General features: G+C 43.8%; 1 protein-coding gene across 1 annotated transcript; it reads left to right on the plus strand.

The window, feature by feature from the left end:
• Positions 1-7,473: 7,473 nt before the first annotated feature.
• On the plus strand, positions 7,474-11,392 carry LOC137575520 (uncharacterized). The gene is made up of 5 exons (XM_068288106.1): positions 7,474-7,713; positions 7,867-8,567; positions 8,768-8,946; positions 9,176-9,265; positions 9,330-11,392. The coding sequence occupies exons 1-5, from the start codon at positions 7,474-7,476 to the stop codon at positions 11,390-11,392; spliced, it is 3,273 nt and encodes a 1,090-aa protein (XP_068144207.1).
• The last annotated feature ends 11,443 nt before the right edge of the window (positions 11,393-22,835 follow it).

Raw genomic sequence — 22,835 nt, forward strand, 5'->3', positions numbered from 1 at the left:
GCCAGCAGCCTCTGGTGGCATGGGCCGGACTGGCTCCAGCGAGCCCCCGAGTATTGGCCAACTCCCCATAACGAACTCTCAGACACCCAGCTGGAGCAACGAGTCCAGTGTCACACCACCGCGACCACCCTACTCGAAGACGTCAGCGAACGTTTCTCGGATTATGGTAGGGCATTACGAGTCATCGCGTACATCCTACGCTTCGCCACCAAGAGGATTTCGACGCCTTCCACGGTTCGCCTCACCAATGACGAACTTCTCTCCGCCGAGCGCGCCTTGATTCGGACCTCTCAGCGTCGGGAATACCTCGCGGAGATACGGGCCCTGGGTGAAGGGCGACCCCTGCCATCATCCAGCACGCTACTCAATCTGAATTCATTTCTCGACCAGCATGGGTTACTCCGCTCCTGCGGACGACTCCGGGCCGCTGAGTCCCTCCGATATGATGAACGTCACCCTATTCTCCTCCCCTATAGTACTCATTTCACTCGCCTACTTGTCGAATTCGCCCACCGCATCACGTTGCATGGCGGCAATCAACTGATGGTGCGGTATCTGCGCACCAAATTCTGGATCCCACGGATCAAGAACATGGTGAAGTCCCACATCAAGGGGTGCAAAGTCTGCATCGTTCATCGTCGACGACTACAGACCCAGATGATGGGTGATCTCCCTCGAGAACGCATCACGTACTCCAGGCCCTTCAACCACACGGGCATTGACTTCGCAGGGCCGTTCGAGATCAAAAATTACACCGGGCGTGCGTGTCTCATAACTAAGGGTTATGTCTGCGTCTTTGTGTGTTTCAGCACGAAGGCAATCCATCTCGAGGCTACCTCCGACCTCACCACTGAAAGATTTCTTGCAGCCTTCTCTCGGTTTGTCGCACGGAGACAATGCCCACAGCGCATTTACTCCGACAATGGCAAAACCTTCGTAGGGGCCTCAAAGGCGCTCGAAAAAGATTTCCTGAACGCCACCAAGCTTGATATAATGAAGGCATTTCCTTAGCACATTTTATCCTGGCAGTTCATTCCGCCAAGCGCGCCCCATATGGGAGGACTGTGGGAAGCAGGGGTCAAAAGTTTTAAGACCCTGTTTTACAAGTCCTCGTCCACTGTCAAATACACCTTCGAGGAACTTTCCACTCCCCTGTGTAGGATCAAAGCGTGCCTAAACTCCAGGCCAATCTCTCCCGGAGCGAGGATCCAGAGGATCTGCTGGCCCTAAGCCCGTTACATTTCCTGATTGGAGGACCGCTCTTATCCATTGCGGAACCGGAAATTCTGGTCGAGCCTATGTCGCTGATTAACTGATGGCAGCGGAACAAGTGGAAATTACCGACTCGCAGCATCCAGACCGGCGACCTCGTGATCGTGTCCGAAGATCATCTCCCCTCCAACGAGTGGCGCTTAGGGCGAATTGAGCGCACTCTGCCCGGGGCTGACGGTCTCGTCCGAGTGGCTGATGTCACCACCGCCCGTGGGTCAATCCGAAGACCCGTAGCGAAGCTCATTCTGTTGCAAGACAGCAGGAGTCCTGAGCCTAAAACCTTATCGTGACTCCCAATCCCTCTATGTTCCCTCCGAATGTCCTCGTCTCCGTGCATGTTTCTCGTTCCACTCCCCCTACGTAATTTCTTCCGTTACAGTTCGTTCAGCTCGCCCCTTCATAGCGACATGGCCCCCACGCGTCTGCCGCACCACCGCAGCAAACGAGCTGCTCCACAGGGCCCAAACGTGTACCGATGCCGGGTCTGTCGGGGGGGTTCATGCACTCCGGCAGTGTCAGCGCTTCCTGAATCTCCGAGGGGAAAAGCGGCTCCGGGCGGTGCTTATCAATAAGTATTGTCCCAATTGCTTGGCACACGAGCATTCATCCGACGCGTGCCGGCCTCGCCATGGTGGCCGACGATGCGGGCAAAAGCACCATACCCTGCTCCACATGGCCGACCAACCGCCCAGACAACGTGCCTCCGCCCGGCGTCGCAGCCAATCACCCCCCCTCCGGGCGTGCTGCACCCCCGCTACAACCCCGTTCCCGATCATCGTCAGACCGCTCAGCTTCCCCAGAAGGCGCACCCGAGATCTCTCTATCCTCCCTGCTCGACGACGATTGTCCTGCCAACCGCAGTCCGCCCAACCGGAGGCTCGAAATCCTTCGAGACCCGCGTCCTTCTCGATGCGTATGCGGCTAAGAGCCGCATCAATCTCTCCTTTGCCCGGTCCCTGGGGTTAGCTGTGACCAAGGTCGGGGTCGACCAAGCCTGTACGGCCGTCCTCGAGTCGAGGTCCGACAAGACGTTCCGTGGGATCTAGGCGCTCCAGGACGTTGCCGTCCCCCATCCTTTATATGTCCAGGGTGGCAATCGCAACATGTTGCAAGGGGGGCGGTATGTTCACGCCACCGGGTGAACAGCAGTGAGCGGCGAAGAGCAGTGAGCGGTGAGGAGTGAGGAGGGTTTTTTGATCCTCGGCATCTACGGTCACACCAGGATCGCATCGCCATTTATTCTGAATCGAGCTTTTCATCCGAACACCCGTTCTTTTTCCTGATTATTTGACTTTACGATTTGTCACTTTTTCAAACCGAACCATTTCGTGTGTGTGTCGGTATACCTTGTGAATTCAATAAATCATCATTAATTAAAACGAAGTTTTTCGCGCGTTTTAATCATTCTACTCACGTACGAGACCCTGAAGATATTGGCACCCGCCAACCATTTGAGGCTTAGTCGGGTCCTTCCGCCCCTCCACAAACATACTTCAGGATAAAAGATTCAAATATTGCTTTAGCGACAGTATTAGCATTCTTATTTGGAACAGGTATGGCAACTAAATATTTTACTTATATCACATATTAAGGTGACTGCATACTCGTTTTCATTTTCTGATTTTGGTAGTGGACCAATCGTGTCCACTATCACTCTGTCGAAAACATTTATGGGTGTTTCTGTTATTGTTAGTGGGGTCCTACTATGTTTCGTTATTTTAGCTTTCTGGCATTTTTGACATTTTCGTATGTACTCAGTGATATCACGAGTCATATTCTTCCAAAAATAATGTCTTTTGATTTTTGCTAAAGTTTTTGAAATGCCAGTATGACCTCCTTGTATGGGATCGTCATGGAAGTTAGACAAAATAGCTTCTTTATCTTTTTGTTTATCTATTAGGGTCACCGGTTTGAGTAGCGCTACTCTTAATGTTTTTAATATTTTATTGCCCATTAATTTGAAATTATCTATTGAAGCATTTTCAAAGATATTTTCCCACGGTGTCACTTTGAGTTGGTTGATTTTATTTATACCGGATTGCAGTTCAAGCCTTTGGAAAAATGGACCTAAGTCTATGATCCCATTGGTATATATAAATCGCTAACATCATATCTTGCAGTAATTTTTTTGCCATGTTTAAATAAACATAACATATCTTTTACATGCAATGCGTACTTCGTCATAGGTCTTTGATGGTTATTCTTGATAACGCATCAGCTACATAGTTTTTCCCTTTAAGTATTCAACTGTGAAATCATATTCTTCTAATTCGAGCCTAATACGTGTCAGTTTAGAACTGGGATTGATCATTGAGAAGAGGTATATTAAAGGTCTATGGTCTATTTTTATTAAGTAATGTTTTCCATATATATATGGTCTAAAATGTAATATTGCCCAGTGTATTGCAGTTAATTCCTGCTCAGTAGTACACTTATTACTTTCTCCTTTAGTGAAAGATCTAGATGCATAAGCAATGGGAAGTTGGAGTCCATCATGGTTTTGAGTTAAAACCGCTCCACATGCATGTTTGTTTGCATCCGAAATTATACAGAATTCTCTATTAAAGTCGGGGTATTGTAACAATGTTGGTTCCATTAGTTTACTTTTTAAATATTGGAATGCGTCTTGACATTCAACTGTCCATTCAAAGGGAACATTCTTTATACATAATCTTGTTATGTGTCGGGAATATTCGGCGAAGTTTTTAATGAATCGTCTATAATGATTCCAAAAGGCTATAAAACGTCTAGCGCTATCCGCATTGTGCGAGATATTTCTTGTCATCTGGAAGTATTCCTTTATTTGTGCATCTATGACCAAGAAAAGTCACCTCATGCATAAAAAATGAACATTTTTCTGGATGCAGCTTTAGGTTGTATTCCCTGCATTTGTCAAAACCATCTGTTAAGTTTTTAAGCATGTGTTTTTCGGAACAACCTATAATTTAATAATTAATAGTCATCCATGTAAAGGAATGCATGTGAAGGTTCTAATCCAGAGATTGCAATGGTCATCATCCTCTGAAATGAGTTAGGCGTTATTATTAAACCGAAAGGTAATCGATTGAAACGAAACGAGCCGTTGCTCGTTGAAAATGACGTTATATCTCTTGACCTTTTTTCAAGTTCAATTTGGTGGAATCCTGACATAAGGTCAAGACAGGAAAAATATTTTGCTCGCCCTAGTTGATCTAAAATGTCATCAATTCTAGGGAGTGGAAATTTATCGGACAATAATTTTTTGTTTATTTGACTATAGTCAATCACTAATCGCCATTTCTTTGAATCTGAAGTCGGAGATGAATTTTTAGGGACAAGTTATAATGGGCTATTATATTCAGATACAGAAGGTTCGACTATTCCGTCGGTGATCAATTTTCCGACTTGCTTCTGTATCTTGTTCACCTGACTGTGTGGGCTTCTATAATTTTTGACATATACTGGTTCATCATCCTTTAATCTCAGTTTCTGTTTGTTGAAATTATTTGTAGTGATTGGTTCTGTTTCCAATCCGAATATATCGCTGTATTTGGTGCATAAGCTTGAGAGCTGTGACTTAAATTGTGAAGGAAAGTTCTTTGATAGTTGAGATAATACACACTTTTCTCTAGTTTCATTATTTGTTTTGACTACTTGATCTCAATTTGTAGTATTAAGTAGTCTTATGAATGCATTTTTTGTTGTTGCTATTGTACTAGCTATGTAAATACCATCTTTAATTTCCTGGTTTGGAATCAATACACTGTCTTCTTGGGAAGTTAATTGAATTTTTCTAATAGCTTGGGATCTTGCTGGAAGAAGTATCGAGTTGTTGCCAGAACTGTATGTTATTGGTACATAAATTGGATATTTAAGGTTATCGGGTCTGATTATAAACCAATCTTCAGACGGCTTGAGGTCTAATTGACAGTTGTATTTCTTTATGAAGTCGATTCCTAATATGCCATCGCATGGAATAGCGAAATGTAAATCCACGATATGAAAGTCGTGTTGGATTATATATTTAGTTGTCCGTATCTCAATAGAGGTTAAACCTTTTGATTTTGTTACCTCCTGACTTATTCCTTTTATGTCTATTATATATGTTGCGGTGCAGGCTTAATTGCCGCCCCGCGCCAGTAGAAAGGCTTACCCAACGCGCCCCTGGTTTTTATTCTCTCTCATTCGAAGAAGAACAGTTAGAATTTACTTTGTCTTTGCTTGCACTTATGACAGAGCGGCGGCCCGCTATGACGGCGCGCCAGTCACAGAAAATTAGGCAAGCAGGAAAGACGTGAAAAGGAGAGAAAAACACAAATGTAAGATAAAATAGAAACATGTGAGAAATTTGAATTAACATTGAAATAAAGATTTCAGCCAACCGATCTAACCGATCGATATGCCCACAAATTGTGCAACTGAATATAGCGCAATACAACACAAAACCGGCGTTTAATTGTTTGGTTAGAGGGCTCGGGGTATATGTTCGACTCGCGAACTTTTTTGGAGCTGTCCCACGTCACGACCTGAACATTTTCTACATCCTGAAATATTTATTTCTTTGGCTCCAGAGATATTAGCAGAGTCTGAATATCTCTGAACCACGTGGATTGGAGTGGAATCTTCCAGAAGCTTCCTTCGTGAGAGCGACCGCGGCAGACGATTACATGCCGGCTCGCTGAGAGAGAAAGAGAGAGGGAGATAGTGAACGTGGAAACTTCCAGAAGCTTCCTTCGTGAGAGCGACCGCGGCAGACGATTACATGCCGGCTCGCTGAGAGAGGAAAAGAGACGGAGATAGTGAACCACGTGCAAACAGGCAAACATAACCTCATTGTTACGCAACATATGCAATGAGCAACAGTGATAGAGTACCAGTTCAACCTAGCGCTGAGAGTCAGGAAGACGGCGCTGAGGCGACTGAGAATGGAGCGGTCTCAAGCGACAAAGAAACTGATACACCAACGATGTCAACGCCATCCAGAGGCGACGCTTTGTCAGTGCAACAAACGATTCTTAATGGAATATTCGAAAGTCACGCAGGAAACGGTACGGCAATTAAACGGCCCAGTAAAATTGATCTAGCTCCGTGGTCCGTACCTGCGTTGGCGCAATCGACTATTCAAGGAGTGAGTCTACCTTTTCTGGCCAATACAGCTAATCTTCATAACGGATTGTGGACCCAAGGACAAATGAGTAACGAGGGTGGAATGCAGCATGGACCTGGAAGCCAACTGCCGGCTACCGGACACTTGACGTTAAGCCCTGGAGTGCACTCTACGGATTTAGGACACAGGAAAACTTTATTGTCATCGGAACAGATAGCGGCCCGCCAAGTACTGAACAAAGACTTACCCGTGTTTTCCGGTAAGCCAGAAGAGTGGTTGTTGTTTATAAGCCACTACGAACTATCTACTGAAAGATGTGGAATTAGCAACGAAGAGAATCTTATTCGGCTCCAAAAGTGCTTAAAAGCAGCGGCTTGGGATGCCGTTCGAGGAAAGCTAATGTGTCCAGAGACGGTGCCGTATGCAATCGGTACGTTACGGATGCTTTATGGAAGACCGGAGATTATTCACTCGAGCCTTCAAAGGAAACTAAGAGAAGAACCAGCGGCACGCTCAAATAATTTGGATTCGGTTATTCAGCTAGCCTTGGCAGTGCAGAACTATTGCGCGACACTGGTCGCAATTGGGCTTAAAGAGTATCTGCACGATCCAGCTTTACTAGGCGAGCTGGTCGATAAGTTGCCGGGAGAATTGAAACTCGATTGGGGAAGACACCGAATGACTCTAATTGGATGTGTGGCTAACTTGTCTATCTTTGACAATTGGTTGTTTGGCATTGCAATGTGTGCCTCAATGGTTACGCCGTATACAGTTCCAGCTAAGGATGGAGCAAAGAGAACCAAAGAGCGACGTAGAACGTAGCAGACTGTCGCCTCTTTCGAGAAATGAGCATAAAGCAGAGAAAGGAGTTCGTGCGGCAAAAGAGGCTTTGCTTTTGTTGTTTTGATCAGCACGTGATACGGAATTGCAAAAGTAAAAGAAGTTGTGGTGTCGATGGGTGCAGGCAGATACACCACTCGTTGATCCACGAGACAGCGGACTACAAGGAAAGCAAATCGCAGTGGCAGACGAATGAGGATGATAAACCAGTTCATCCACCAATCTTATTCCATGGAGATATAACAACCAAGGCTTTATTCAGATATATGCCAATCATGTTATACGGAAGGAAGCGAAATTTAGCGACATATGCCTTACTGGACGAGGGAGCCGCTTGCTCTTTGATTGAAGAAACTCTGGCAGACGAGTTAGGACTAGATGGCCCGGCCGAAGAACTGTGCTTAAAGTGGACCAGTCAAGTCACTCAAACGGAAAGCGCGTCCAAGTATGTGAGTGTCGGAGTGTCGTCGATGTGTCAAGGAACGACGCAATTTGAACTCAAGAGTTTGCGCACGGTACGTAAGTTAGACTTGCCTACGCAAACAGTTACGGACGAACTGGTAACATCGAGAAAGCATCTACAGTATTTACCAAATTTAAGTTACTGTAACGTAAAAGCAAGCTTAATTATTGGTCTGGATAATTTGAAAGTTTGTGTGCCTTTGGAGATACGGGAGTCCGAAGGAGACGACGTGGTCGCGGCGCGCTGTAGATTGGGCTGGTCTGTGTATGGCCGGCACAGCGACGCCGCTCCAGCGTCCTCACACATATTGCACATATGTGAGTGCAATGAAGCGAGCAGCATGCGCGCTTTGGATGCGTCAATGAAAGAATACTTTGCTATGGAGTCCTCGGGAACACGTGTGCCAAGTAAGCCATTAAGATCGAAAGACGACGAGCGCGCGTTGCAGATTATGGAGGCGACCACAAGTTATTGCCCGATTGACAAACGTTGGCAAACTGGACTGTTATGGAGGTTCGACAGAGTAGATCTACCGGATTCATACTCGATGGCCATGAGGCGTCTTCAGTGTTTAGAAGCGAAAATGGCAAAGGACATCGATCTTAAAAGCTTTATGTTGGACATTATGCAAAGCTATGAAGAAAAGGGATACATCCGGAGATTAACAGAAAGTGAGCTAAATAAGGGTAAAAGTTCATGGTTTCTTCCTATATTTACAGTCACTAACCCAAACAAGAACAAGACGAGGCTGGTCTGGGATGCAGCTGCGAAAGTCAACGGCACGTCATTAAACGACGTCTTGCTAAAGGGCCCGGATATACTGGCATCTCTAGTTGGCGTGTTAATACGTTTTCGGGAGCGACCAGTAGCAGTGGCTGGTGACATGCTGGTGAGATGTTTCACCAAGTAAGAGTGCGCCCAGAGGACCAGACGGCTCAGAAGTTTCTATGGCGCAATGGAAATTCGGCTAAGGCGGCAGAAACGTACGTGATGCAGCTTATGACATTCGGGGCTTCCTGCTCGCCGGCCTTAGCTAATTACATAAAGAATCGCAACGCAGAGCGGTTCAAAAAAGAATCTCCAAGAGCTGTTGCGGCCATTTGTAGAAACACGTTTGTCGACGACTGGCTCGAGTCGACAAACACCGAAGACGAAATGACGGAGTTGGCCATGGAGGTGCAGAGAATTCACTTGGGGGGGTGGATTCAACATGAGGCGCTGGACCTCGAATTCTGCGAGCGTAGTGAGAGCGCTCAAGAACCAAGAAGGAGACGTGCCTGGGGAGGTGGGATTCCTTGAAAAAACGCAAGACAAGGTTTTAGGCATTTGGTGGCTGCCCGTGACAGATCAACTTACGTATGTAGTCAAGCCGGATTTACTTGAAAGAGCATCGAAAGACTATCCGACCAAAAGAACTGTTTTAAGTGTGGTTATGTCAATTTTTGACCCACTTGGATTGCTTGGCTTTTTCACTGTTCGTGCTAAAATTATTTTGCCGAATATCTGGCGAGCAGGAACGGATTGGGATGAGTCTCTTCAGGAAGAGGACCAAGCAGACTGGAAAATTTGGGTGAAGCTGTTATTTTTCAAGGTGCATGCCGAAGGTTTGTTGTGCAAGACGAGTACAACTTCACACGTTTGTGGACGCCAGCATCAACGCTTATGCAGCGCTTGTGTACCTGCGAGCAGAAGTGGATGGAATAGTCCACTGTTCCCTGGTAGCGTCTAAGACACGAGTGGCCCCCTTGAAGCCAGTCTCAATACCACGGATGGAACTGATGGCTGGTTTACGGCTGGCGAAATTCATCGAACCTGAACTCTCAGTAACAGTATGTCAGCGTATTTTCTGGACGGATTCTAAGGACGTTTTATGCTGGATTAGATCAGATGCCCGCAAATACAATCAATTTGTGGCATTGCGAGTTGGAGAAATTCTGGAAGACTCTGACGTGCTATCTTGGCGATGGGTGCCCACCCAGCATAACGTTGCAGACGATGGCGCGAAATGGACAAAGATGCCAGACATGACCGGGAATTCAAGGTGGTTTGTTGGCCCGAGATTCTTGTATGAACAAGAGACACAATGGCCTAGCATGGAGCAGGGCCCGAGCAAGACGAGTGAAAGTATCTTGCACCACGAGGAGAAAGTCAAAGGGAACTCTAGTTTGGCTTGCATCACACCTGATCCGGAACGATTCGGAACGTTGGAAAAGCTACGGGCGGTACAAATGCGAGTTCTAAACTTTTTGCAAGGCATATGTAAGAGGCCTTGCGGAGAACAACTGATGAACATTTTGGCTATAAACCGCGATGTGGAAACCGATGCAGTTTTTATTCGTGCATGCCAAGAAGAGGAGTTCCCAGAAGAGATCAGATGCTTAAACCAAGGACATGGCATAACAAATATGAAAAGTAAGCTATTTAAGTGCACTCCTTACCTGGACGAGTTAGGAGTGCTACGTATCAAAGGACGAATCGACAGAATTGAAGGAGTAGCTATGGACACTAAGCGACCCATTATACTACCGCAAAAGCATAGAGTAACGTTTCTGATTGTGGAGTACTATCACAGGAAGAATTACCATTTGCACAATGAAATTGTCGTTAACGAGGTAAGACAGCGGTACTGGATAACCGGCTTACGCGCTTTAGTGAGAAAAGTCGCGAACGCCTGTGTAGCGTGCCGTATACGAGTGGCCCGACCAGTGCCACCAAAGATGGGCGATTTACCAAAGGAGAGGTTATCGCCGCACACACAACCATTCACCTTTACTGGAGTGGACTGCTTCGGCCCATTTGAAGTCGCAGTGGGCCGCAGGCACGAGAAGAGATGGGGTGTGTTATTCACATGCCTTACGACCCGAGCGGTACACCTAGAAATTGCTACATCACTGTCAACCGACTCATTTCTTTGCGTATTGAAGGCGTTTGTAGCCAGAAGAGGGGTGCCGCGTACCATACTATCGGACAATGGTACAAATTTTAGAGGAGCCAGCCGCGTATTGAAGGAGCACATAGAACGGATATCAACTTCAGCTGTGGAACAGCAGTATCCAACGTTGGAGTTCAAGTTTAACCCTCCCAGTTCACCGCACATGGGCGGCGTTTGGGAGCGACTGGTACGTTCTACTAAATCTATACTTTCAGAAATACTGCCAAAGGCCGGCCTGAAGGAAGAGGTGTTAAGAGGAGCGTTTGCTGACGTAGAGCAAATTTTGAATTCAAGGCCTCTGACGTATGTGCCTTTAGAAAGCGCCGAATCGGAAGCATTAACGCCGAACCATTTTCTAAAGGGCAGTTCTAGTGGCCTACGTGGGAGCGGTTCACTGCAACAGTCTGGGCCGCAACTCGCAAAAGGGTATCGTGTTGCCAGCCAAATTGCCGACCGTTTCTGGAAGAGGTGGCTAAGAGAATATCTACCTACAATCACAAGGCGCACGAAATGGTTCCAACCACAGCTCAAGCCGGTAGCAGTAGGTGACGTGGTGATAATTGTAGACGATGCCGCTAAACGTAATACGTGGCCAAAGGGAAGAGTGATCGACGTTCATCGTGGGAAAGACGGACAGGTGCGAAGCGCAGTCGTTCGCACAGTAGATGGACTTGTGACGCGACCAACAGTGAAGCTGGCCGTACTGAATTTGGAGAGTAATCCACCGCACGAAGACGCTGGTGAATTACGGGGTGGGGAATGTTGCGGTGCAGGCTTAATTACCGCCCCGCGCCAGTAGAAAGGCTTACCCAACGCGCCCCTGGTTTTTATTCTCTCTCATTCGAAGATGAACAGTTAGAATTTACTTTGTCTTTGCTTGCACTTATGACAGAGCGGCGGCCCGCTATGACGGCGCGCCAGTCACAGAAAATTAGGCAAGCAGGAAAGACGTGAAAAGGAGAGAAAAACACAAATGTAAGATAAAATAGAAACATGTGAGAAATTTGAATTAACATTGAAATAAAGATTTCAGCCAACCGATCTAACCGATCGATATGCCCACAAATTGTGCAACTGAATATAGCGCAATACAACACAAAACCGGCGTTTAATTGTTTGGTTAGAGGGCTCGGGGTACATGTTCGACTCGCGAACTTTTTTGGAGCTGTCCCACGTCACGACCTGAACATTTTCTACAATATAGTTAACGTTTATGTCATGATAGACATCAGAATTTTCTTTGACTATTGAAATGTCTGCACCTGTTTCTACTAGAAAAACCAGTTCTTTTCCTGTGGATACGTTAGCAAAAGTGACAAATATATTCTGACTGAGATTAATTGCATGAACCATTACATTTTCTACTGTTGGGCACTTAAAGGGTCTTGAGAGTTTCCCGGTGCATTTTGGGCTATTCTCACGTTGTTATTGTTATTGTGGCTTCGATTTGAGTTACCACGTCCTCGATTATTTCCTCTGTATTGACCTCTTCCATTATTTTTATAGTTGGTATCATTGTAGTTGTTGTGATTATTATTACGACCACGATAGTTACCTCTGGAATTTCCACGTCCGCAGTTTCCACCACGCTGAGGATAATTTTCATAGTAAAGGACAGTATTTGGTTGTCCAGTTGCTTCTGTGCAACTGTTTACGAATTTGGATATGGCATCATTCATGGTGTTGAAGGTGCCAGCCTGCATGACAAGTTTTACCTTATCAATTGCGCAATTCTTCGTCATTGCCTTAACTGCAAACTGTGTAGAATAACTTTTGGATAACGCAAGGGGTAGTCCGTCCGTTATGTACGCACTTTCTAGAGCTTTTGTCATCTGCTCAAAATCTGAAGTATATTAGTTAGCAGTTTTGTTGCGTTGATGTAGATTCATCAGCTTAGCTAATAATACTTCTACAGTTTAGCCTTTGACATTGGTTCTTAGTCCGGAAATGACTTCTGATATAGTTGTCTCATTTCCGACTAGGTTTCTGGCGACACCTTTTAGCTTTGTTTTTATTTTTGAAATAGATAATTGTTCGTGTTCGCCTTTTATTGATTCTATAATTTCCAATGCATCGAGAAAACTTGTTAAGTTTTCTGCTTTACCATCAAATACTGGTACAAGCATTAATGCAGTGTTGATAAAATCAGTATTTGACTGTGACATTGTAATCAATTTCTTTTCAACTACACTCGAGCTAGTGCCTGAATCTGTAGAATCGTCCAAATCAGACATTAATATAGCGGGGATAGTGAGATTATATATTTCTTCTTCTTCCAAATCCTTTTGGTCAATATTAATAACTTCTTTTGATTCTGGTTCTTCACCAGTTTCAATTGTTACTGAGGTTCTTGAGAATATTAGGTATTGATATATCGAGGTCGAATTTTTCTCTAATAGTTGTCAAATTGGATCTTAGTCTGATCAAAAACTTTGATGCGTGAGACCAATGATCTTGAGTAAGTTTATCTTTGTGTTCATATATTAGTATCCGGGCATCATTGAAGCATTTAACTAATATTTTCACGTGTTTTCTAACTGTTATTAACCCCGCTGATCTGGCGAGCCGTGGAGTCTCCGCGGCCGAGTTATCGGCCAGCAGCCTCTGGTGGCATGGGCCGGACTGGCTCCAGCGAGCCCCCGAGTATTGGCCAACTCCCCATAACGAACTCTCAGACACCCAGCTGGAGCAACGAGTCCAGTGTCACACCACCGCGACCACCCTACTCGAGGACGTCAGCGAACGTTTCTCGGATTATGGTAGGGCATTACGAGTCATCGCGTACATCCTACGCTTCGCCACCAAGAGGATTTCGACGCCTTCCACGGTTCGCCTCACCAATGACGAACTTCTCTCCGCCGAGCGCGCCTTGATTCGGACCTCTCAGCGTCGGGAATACCTCGCGGAGATACGGGCCCTGGGTGAAGGGCGACCCCTGCCATCATCCAGCACGCTACTCAATCTGAATTCATTTCTCGACCAGCATGGGTTACTCCGCTCCTGCGGACGACTCCGGGCCGCTGAGTCCCTCCGATATGATGAACGTCACCCTATTCTCCTCCCCTATAGTACTCATTTCACTCGCCTACTTGTCGAATTCGCCCACCGCATCACGTTGCATGGCGGCAATCAACTGATGGTGCGGTATCTGCGCACCAAATTCTGGATCCCACGGATCAAGAACATGGTGAAGTCCCACATCAAGGGGTGCAAAGTCTGCATCGTTCATCGTCGACGACTACAGACCCAGATGATGGGTGATCTCCCTCGAGAACGCATCACGTACTCCAGGCCCTTCAACCACACGGGCATTGACTTCGCAGGGCCGTTCGAGATCAAAAATTACACCGGGCGTGCGTGTCTCATAACTAAGGGTTATGTCTGCGTCTTTGTGTGTTTCAGCACGAAGGCAATCCATCTCGAGGCTACCTCCGACCTCACCACTGAAAGATTTCTTGCAGCCTTCTCTCGGTTTGTCGCACGGAGACAATGCCCACAGCGCATTTACTCCGACAATGGCAAAACCTTCGTAGGGGCCTCAAAGGCGCTCGAAAAAGATTTCCTGAACGCCACCAAGCTTGATATAATGAAGGCATTTCCTTAGCACATTTTATCCTGGCAGTTCATTCCGCCAAGCGCGCCCCATATGGGAGGACTGTGGGAAGCAGGGGTCAAAAGTTTTAAGACCCTGTTTTACAAGTCCTCGTCCACTGTCAAATACACCTTCGAGGAACTTTCCACTCCCCTGTGTAGGATCAAAGCGTGCCTAAACTCCAGGCCAATCTCTCCCGGAGCGAGGATCCAGAGGATCTGCTGGCCCTAAGCCCGTTACATTTCCTGATTGGAGGACCGCTCTTATCCATTGCGGAACCGGAAATTCTGGTCGAGCCTATGTCGCTGATTAACTGATGGCAGCGGAACAAGTGGAAATTACCGACTCGCAGCATCCAGACCGGCGACCTCGTGATCGTGTCCGAAGATCATCTCCCCTCCAACGAGTGGCGCTTAGGGCGAATTGAGCGCACTCTGCCCGGGGCTGACGGTCTCGTCCGAGTGGCTGATGTCACCACCGCCCGTGGGTCAATCCGAAGACCCGTAGCGAAGCTCATTCTGTTGCAAGACAGCAGGAGTCCTGAGCCTAAAACCTTATCGTGACTCCCAATCCCTCTATGTTCCCTCCGAATGTCCTCGTCTCCGTGCATGTTTCTCGTTCCACTCCCCCCTACGTAATTTCTTCCGTTACAGTTCGTTCAGCTCGCCCCTTCATAGCGACATGGCCCCCACGCGTCTGCCGCACCACCGCAGCAAACGAGCTGCTCCACAGGGCCCAAACGTGTACCGATGCCGGGTCTGTCGGGGGGTTCATGCACTCCGGCAGTGTCAGCGCTTCCTGAATCTCCGAGGGGAAAAGCGGCTCCGGGCGGTGCTTATCAATAAGTATTGTCCCAATTGCTTGGCACACGAGCATTCATCCGACGCGTGCCGGCCTCGCCATGGTGGCCGACGATGCGGGCAAAAGCACCATACCCTGCTCCACATGGCCGACCAACCGCCCAGACAACGTGCCTCCGCCCGGCGTCGCAGCCAATCACCCCCTCCGGGCGTGCTGCACCCCCGCTACAACCCCGTTCCCGATCATCGTCAGACCGCTCAGCTTCCCCAGAAGGCGCACCCGAGATCTCTCTATCCTCCCTGCTCGACGACGATTGTCCTGCCAACCGCAGTCCGCCCAACCGGAGGCTCGAAATCCTTCGAGACCCGCGTCCTTCTCGATGCGTATGCGGCTAAGAGCCGCATCAATCTCTCCTTTGCCCGGTCCCTGGGGTTAGCTGTGACCAAGGTCGGGGTCGACCAAGCCTGTACGGCCGTCCTCGAGTCGAGGTCCGACAAGACGTTCCGTGGGATCTAGGCGCTCCAGGACGTTGCCGTCCCCCATCCTTTATATGTCCAGGGTGGCAATTGCAACATGTTGCAAGGGGGGCGGTATGTTCACGCCACCGGGTGAACAGCAGTGAGCGGCGAAGAGCAGTGAGCGGTGAGGAGTGAGGAGGGTTTTTTGATCCTCGGCATCTACGGTCACACCAGGATCGCATCGCCATTTATTCTGAATCGAGCTTTTCATCCGAACACCCGTTCTTTTTCCTGATTATTTGACTTTACGATTTGTCACTTTTTCAAACCGAACCATTTCGTGTGTGTGTCGGTATACCTTGTGAATTCAATAAATCATCATTAATTAAAACGAAGTTTTTCGCGCGTTTTAATCATTCTACTCACGTACGAGACCCTGAAGATATTGGCACCCGCCAACCATTTGAGGCTTAGTCGGGTCCTTCCGCCCCTCCACAAACATACTTCAGGATAAAAGATTCAAATATTGCTTTAGCGACAGTATTAGCATTCTTATTTGGAACAGGTATGGCAACTAAATATTTTACTTATATCACATATTAAGGTGACTGCATACTCGTTTTCATTTTCTGATTTTGGTAGTGGACCAATCGTGTCCACTATCACTCTGTCGAAAACATTTATGGGTGTTTCTGTTATTGTTTCATTTTCGTATGTACTCAGTGATATCACGAGTCATATTCTTCCAAAAATAATGTCTTTTGATTTTTGCTAAAGTTTTTGAAATGCCAGTATGACCTCCTTGTATGGGATCGTCATGGAAGTTAGACAAAATAGCTTCTTTATCTTTTTGTTTATCTATTAGGGTCACCGGGTTGAGTAGCGCTACTCTTAATGTTTTTAATATTTTATTGCCCATTAATTTGAAATTATCTATTGAAGCATTTTCAAAGATATTTTCCCACGGTGTCACTTTGAGTTGGTTGATTTTATTTATACCGGATTGCAGTTCAAGCCTTTGGAAAAATGGACCTAAGTCTATGATCCCATTGGTATATATAAATCGCTAACATCATATCTTGCAGTAATTTTTTTGCCATGTTTAAATAAACATAACATATCTTTTACATGCAATGCGTACTTCGTCATAGGTCTTTGATGGTTATTCTTGATAACGCATCAGCTACATAGTTTTTCCCTTTAAGTATTCAACTGTGAAATCATATTCTTCTAATTCGAGCCTAATACGTGTCAGTTTAGAACTGGGATTGATCATTGAGAAGAGGTATATTAAAGGTCTATGGTCTATTTTTATTAAGTAATGTTTTCCATATATATATGGTCTAAAATGTAATATTGCCCAGTGTATTGCAGTTAATTCCTGCTCAGTAGTACACTTATTACTTTCTCCTTTAGTGAAAGATCTAGATGCATAAGCAATGGGAAGTTGGAGTCCATCATGGTTTTGAGTTAAAACCGCTCCACATGCATGTTTGTTTGCATCCGAAATTATACAGAATTCTCTATTAAAGTCGGGGTATTGTAACAATGTTGGTTCCATTAGTTTACTTTTTAAATATTGGAATGCGTCTTGACATTCAACTGTCCATTCAAAGGGAACATTCTTTATACATAATCTTGTTATGTGTCGGGAATATTCGGCGAAGTTTTTAATGAATCGTCTATAATGATTCCAAAAGGCTATAAAACGTCTAGCGCTATCCGCATTGTGCGGGACTGGGTAATTCATGATGACGTCATATTTCTTGTCATCTGGAAGTATTCCTTTATTTGTGCATCTATGACCAAGAAAAGTCACCTCATGCATAAAAAATGAACATTTTTCTGGATGCAGCTTTAGGTTGTATTCCCTGCATTTGTCAAAACCATCTGTTAAGTTTTTAAGCATGTGTTTTTCGGAACAACCTATAATTTAATAATTAATAGTCATCCATGTAAAGGAATGCATGTGAAGGTTCTAATCCAGAGATTGCAATGGTCATCATCCTCTGAAATGAGTTAGGCGTTATTATTAAACCGAAAGGTAATCGATTGAAACGAAACGAGCCGTTGCTCGTTGAAAATGACGTTATATCTCTTGACCTTTTTTCAAGTTCAATTTGGTGGAATCCTGACATAAGGTCAAGACAGGAAAAATATTTTGCTCGCCCTAGTTGATCTAAAATGTCATCAATTCTAGGGAGTGGAAATTTATCGGACAATAATTTTTTGTTTATTTGACTATAGTCAATCACTAATCGCCATTTCTTTGAATCTGAAGTCGGAGATGATTTTTTAGGGACAAGTTATAATGGGCTATTATATTCAGATACAGAAGGTTCGACTATTCCGTCGGTGATAAATTTTCCGACTTGCTTCTGTATCTTGTTCACCTGACTGTGTGGGCTTCTATAATTTTTGACATATACTGGTTCATCATCCTTTAATCTCAGTTTCTGTTTGTTGAAATTATTTGTAGTGATTGGTTCTGTTTCCAATCCGAATATATCGCTGTATTTGGTGCATAAGCTTGAGAGCTGTGACTTAAATTGTGAAGGAAAGTTCTTTGATAGTTGAGATAATACACACTTTTCTCTAGTTTCATTACTTGTTTTGACTATTTGAGGTCAATTTGTAGTATTAAGTAGTCTTATGAATGTATTTTTTGTTGTTGCTATTGTACTAGCTATGTAAATACCATCTTTAATTTCCTGGTTTGGAATCAATACACTGTCTTCTTGGGAATTTAATTGAATTTTTCTAATAACTTGGGATCTTGCTGGAAGAAGTATCGAGTTGTTGCCAGAACTGTATGTTATTGGTACATAAATTGGATATTTAAGGTTATCGGGTCTGATTATAAACCAATCTTCAGACGGCTTGAGGTCTAATTAACAGTTGTATTTCTTTATGAAGTCGATTCCTAATATGCCATCGCATGGAATAGCGAAATGTAAATCCACGATATGAAAGTCGTGTTGGATTATATATTTAGTTGTCCGTATCTCAATAGAGGTTAAACCTTTTGATTTTGTTACCTCCTGACTTATTCCTTTTATGTCTATTATATAGTTAACGTTTATGTCATGATAGACATCAGAATTTTCTTTGACTATTGAAATGTCTGCACCTGTTTCTACTAGAAAAACCAGTTCTTTTCCTGTGGATACGTTAGCAAAAGTGACAAATATATTCTGACTGAGATTAATTGCATGAACCATTACATTTTCTACTGTTGGGCACTTAAAGGGTCTTGAGAGTTTCCCGGTGCATTTTGGGTTATTCTCACGTTGTTATTGTTATTGTGGCTTCGATTTGAGTTACCACGTCCTCGATTATTTCCTCTGTATTGACCTCTTCCATTATTTTTATAGTTGGTATCATTGTAGTTGTTGTGATTATTATTACGACCACGATAGTTACCTCTGGAATTTCCACGTCCGCAATTTCCACCACGCTGAGGATAATTTTCATAGTAAAGGACAGTATTTGGTTGTCCAGTTGCTTCTGTGCAACTGTTTACGAATTTGGATATGGCATCATTCATGGTGTTGAAGGTGCCAGCCTGCATAACAAGTTTTACCTTATCAACTGCGCAATTCTTCGTCATTGCCTTAACTGCAAACTGTGTAGAATAACTTTTGGATAACGCAAGGGGTAGTCCGTCCGTTATGTACGCACTTTCTAGAGCTTTTGTCATCTGCTCAAAATCTGAAGTATGTATATTGGTTAGCAGTTTTGTTGCGTTGATGTAGATTCATCAGCTTAGCTGATAATACTTCTACAGTTTAGCCTTTGACATTGCTTCTTAGTCCGGAAATGACTTCTGATATAGTTGTCTCATTTCCGACTAGGTTTCTGGCGACACCTTTTAGCTTTGTTTTTATTTTTGAAATAGATAATTGTTCGTGTTCGCCTTTTATTGATTCTATAATTTCCAATGCATCGAGAAAACTTGTTAAGTTTTCTGCTTTACCATCAAATACTGGTACAAGCATTAATGCAGTGTTGATAAAATCAGTATTTGACTGTGACATTGTAATCAATTTCTTTTCAACTACACTCGAGCTAGTGTCTGAATCTGTAGAATCGTCCAAATCAGACATTAATATAGCGGGGATAGTGAGATTATCTATTTCTTCTTCTTCCAAATCCTTTTGGTCAATATTAATAACTTCTTTTGATTCTGGTTCTTCACCAGTTTCAATTGTTACTGAGGTTCTTGAGAATATTAGGTATTGATATATCGAGGTCGAATTTTTCTCTAATAGTTGTCAAATTGGATCTTAGTCTGATCAAAAACTTTGATGCGTGAGACCAATGATCTTGAGTAAGTTTATCTTTGTGTTCATATATTAGTATCCGGGCATCATTGAAGCATTTAACTAATATTTTCACGTGTTTTCTAACTTTGGTTTGCTGTATCGGTCTATTTTGTGTTAGTGACTTATGCGATTTTTCGAATTCTGCTTTAATGTTTGATAATTCCTTTGATAATTCATTCCATTCCATTATATTATGGATGTGAATTATTTCTTGGATACCATCATAACAATTACTCTACCCAATATTGGATGTTCATCTATTCTTGATCTAACCTGCACACCCGGAATTGTTGTCAATACTATTGCTTTTTGGGTTCCAGTATATAATATAGTGGTCCGACCCCATAAAGTATATAAATTCTTGATCAGCATGAGAAGCTGAATTGATTTTCATACTTTATCTTACCCGGGTAATAAAAAACCCCAAAAAAAGATTTCATCCCGAGAGCTCTTAAGACGGCTGAGTAAAACGCATACGCACAGACGGACGGACAGATGGACATGGCTATATCAACTCAGCTTCTCATGCTGATCAAGAATTTATATACTTTATGGGGTCGGACCACTATATCATATAGCTCTACAAGAAAAAATTTTGCGGACATGGCTATATCAACTCAGCTCCTCATGCTGATCAAGAATTTATATACTTTATGGGGTCGTAAACGCCTCCTTCTGTGCGTTACGAACATCTGACCAATTTTACAATACCCCCTGCAAGGGTATAAAAAGTAAATAAAAATGTATCACAAAATATATAATGAATGAATGCACAGCAACTAGAGTCACTGTCTGTTCAGCTCTCTAAAGTGGGAGAAATATGTGCATGCGAAACCAGATTGAGCAATGGAAAAACAGTTTTAATTGTGGCAATTTATATTTCACCGAATCAATCAATAAATAGCATCACGGAATTCATTCATGAAAATTTAATAAAGTATACACCAGAAGTATCGCGGATACTTAGAAAAGATTACGATAAAGTTCTAATGATTTTAAGTGGCGATTTTAACGTAAATTTTGCATTGGACACAGCGGTTCCTTTAATTGACAACATTCAGTTTAAAAATGTGTAACAATCGCACTGAATCAACAACACGATCAAAAACAACAATTGATGCGGTATTTCAAAGATATGTTGACAACATCGAAACCAAAGCATTTGTATCATATTTTAGCTATCATAAGCCACTCGTATCATTTGTTGAAATTGAAAACATTGAGGATGAATAATAATAAAATGAAGAAAATAAAATATGACCTTTATAGCAATATTATAATGAACCTATAATTATCCCGCTCCTAATGCTGCTTTCGTCTCATTCTCTCTCAGTTTGTTTTACGGAAGGTTTCACTTCTATCCTGTCTAACCGTTAGACGCCCCCTTTTTTTTTTTTATTATATATATATATAAAATATATATATATAAAAAATATTGTTTTATATTTAATTAAAATATATATGGATTATCCTCTGCATCCTCTCCGTCAGCTGGTCGTCGCTGGTTGGCTGCACTTGCGCTCCTTCGCAGGCGAAAGTGGTGGTTTGCCCCTCTCACTGTTGATCTGCTGCTGTTGTCCTGGGCCTATGGGCTCAGGCTGGGCCCGTGCCGGTCTTCGGCTTCATGCATGCGGAATTGCATGCTGCAGAGTTGAGAGGTCCGGGGCAGTCGGTCGGGCAGACTTCTGATCGTTTCGGCAGTGGCTTGGGAATATTCGGTTTTGTTAAGGTTTTTTGATTTATAACTTTTATCTGATGTGCTGAGTGAGTTGTGACTTGTGGTACTCTATTTTGGAGGGTCTCTTTTAAAAATTCAAGCTCATTATAAAGTTTTTGAGCCGTCGTCCATGCGGGCGGTGTTGATTGAGCAAATTGAAGCCACTTTATGTGTGCTATACTTTTGTTAATTTTGTTTTTCTGACCTCCACGTACCATTACGCACACTCTATTCACACAGACGTTTTTTGTATATCCTCCTGGTATAGTTGCCACAATCTTCCCGATACGCTGCTCCTTGTGACTCTAGTCACGGTCGCCATGTATTATCAGTAGGTGTTGATTGATTGAATGTCTTTTATTGTATGAATTTGGTTCTCTTAGCTAAAGGCTTGCTAGCTGTCGGCGCAGCGGCAGAGCAGCCGTCTTATATAAACATTATATATAAGTAAAGTAACAAAATGTAAGACGGGAGAGAGTGCGAGTTATGCATGCACATATGTATATTAGCGGTCAGTATTGGAAACATGCTCACCCGGCTCTAAGCGATGAATGCAATGAGTGCATATCATATTACGTTTGCACTTGAAATGTGTGCAATAACTTGGCACGCTGTCGCTGAGTGACAAAGGCAATGCCCTATGCATATTCGGCTAACAAAGTGTTGCCGCTCAATATTTATGTTGAGTAATAAGAACTCGTATGTGCATCCACTATACTACAAAAAAGTAATAAAGGAATTTTGAATAAAACTTTATTTTTTTCTAAAGTGAATGAAGGAAGTGTTTACTTGGCGCCCGACCATGGACCCTGTAAATAAAACCTTGACCGAGTGAAGTGACTAGTACTGGTAACCAAAAAACCGCTGTGCTTAAACTTCGCTAAGGTCAGTCAGGGCCGAAAACCTGTCACTGCAAAAACTCCTCTAGTATCCGTTCGGAGGAAAATTGGCGTAACAGTGTCTGGATCCGGAGCGTTAGTACCTCAACATTGGAAAAGCGAGTACCCCTCACAACCATCCAATCAGAAGCACCAAAATGAAAGTAATATTACTGTAAGTTAAGTTAAACATACGAAAATCACAAAAGAACCAGAAAGAAACAAACCAATGCTTATTGCTGAGTCTATAATAGTGAAATAAGAAAATTACAAAAGATCCAAAAACAAAAGAAATAATTCACTAAAGAACCAAAAACGCACGAAATAATACCTATTAAGTCCATAATATCGAGATCTTTACATAATATTAATTAACATTTAGAACCAAAAAACACTTAATAAAATAACAGGGCAGTGGTCAAACAGCAGCTAAAGAGCCGCAGAAAGCATCAACTTCAAGTATATGGGGAT

The sequence above is a fragment of the Drosophila tropicalis genome, unplaced genomic scaffold, assembly GCF_018151085.1.
Source record: "Drosophila tropicalis isolate 14030-0801.00 unplaced genomic scaffold, ASM1815108v1 contig_573, whole genome shotgun sequence".
In the NCBI taxonomy this organism is placed as follows: domain Eukaryota; kingdom Metazoa; phylum Arthropoda; class Insecta; order Diptera; family Drosophilidae; genus Drosophila; species Drosophila tropicalis.

Coding starts and splice junctions, on each gene's coding strand:
- LOC137575520 (XM_068288106.1), top strand. CDS start 7,474: ATGTTATACGGAAGGAAGCGAAATTTAGCGACATATGCCTTACTGGAC. Junction 7,714..7,866: donor AACTCAAGAGTTTGCGCACG/GTACGTAAGTTA, acceptor GTGCCTTTGGAG/ATACGGGAGTCCGAAGGAGA. Junction 9,266..9,329: donor TTTCAAGGTGCATGCCGAAG/GTTTGTTGTGCA, acceptor ACGCTTATGCAG/CGCTTGTGTACCTGCGAGCA.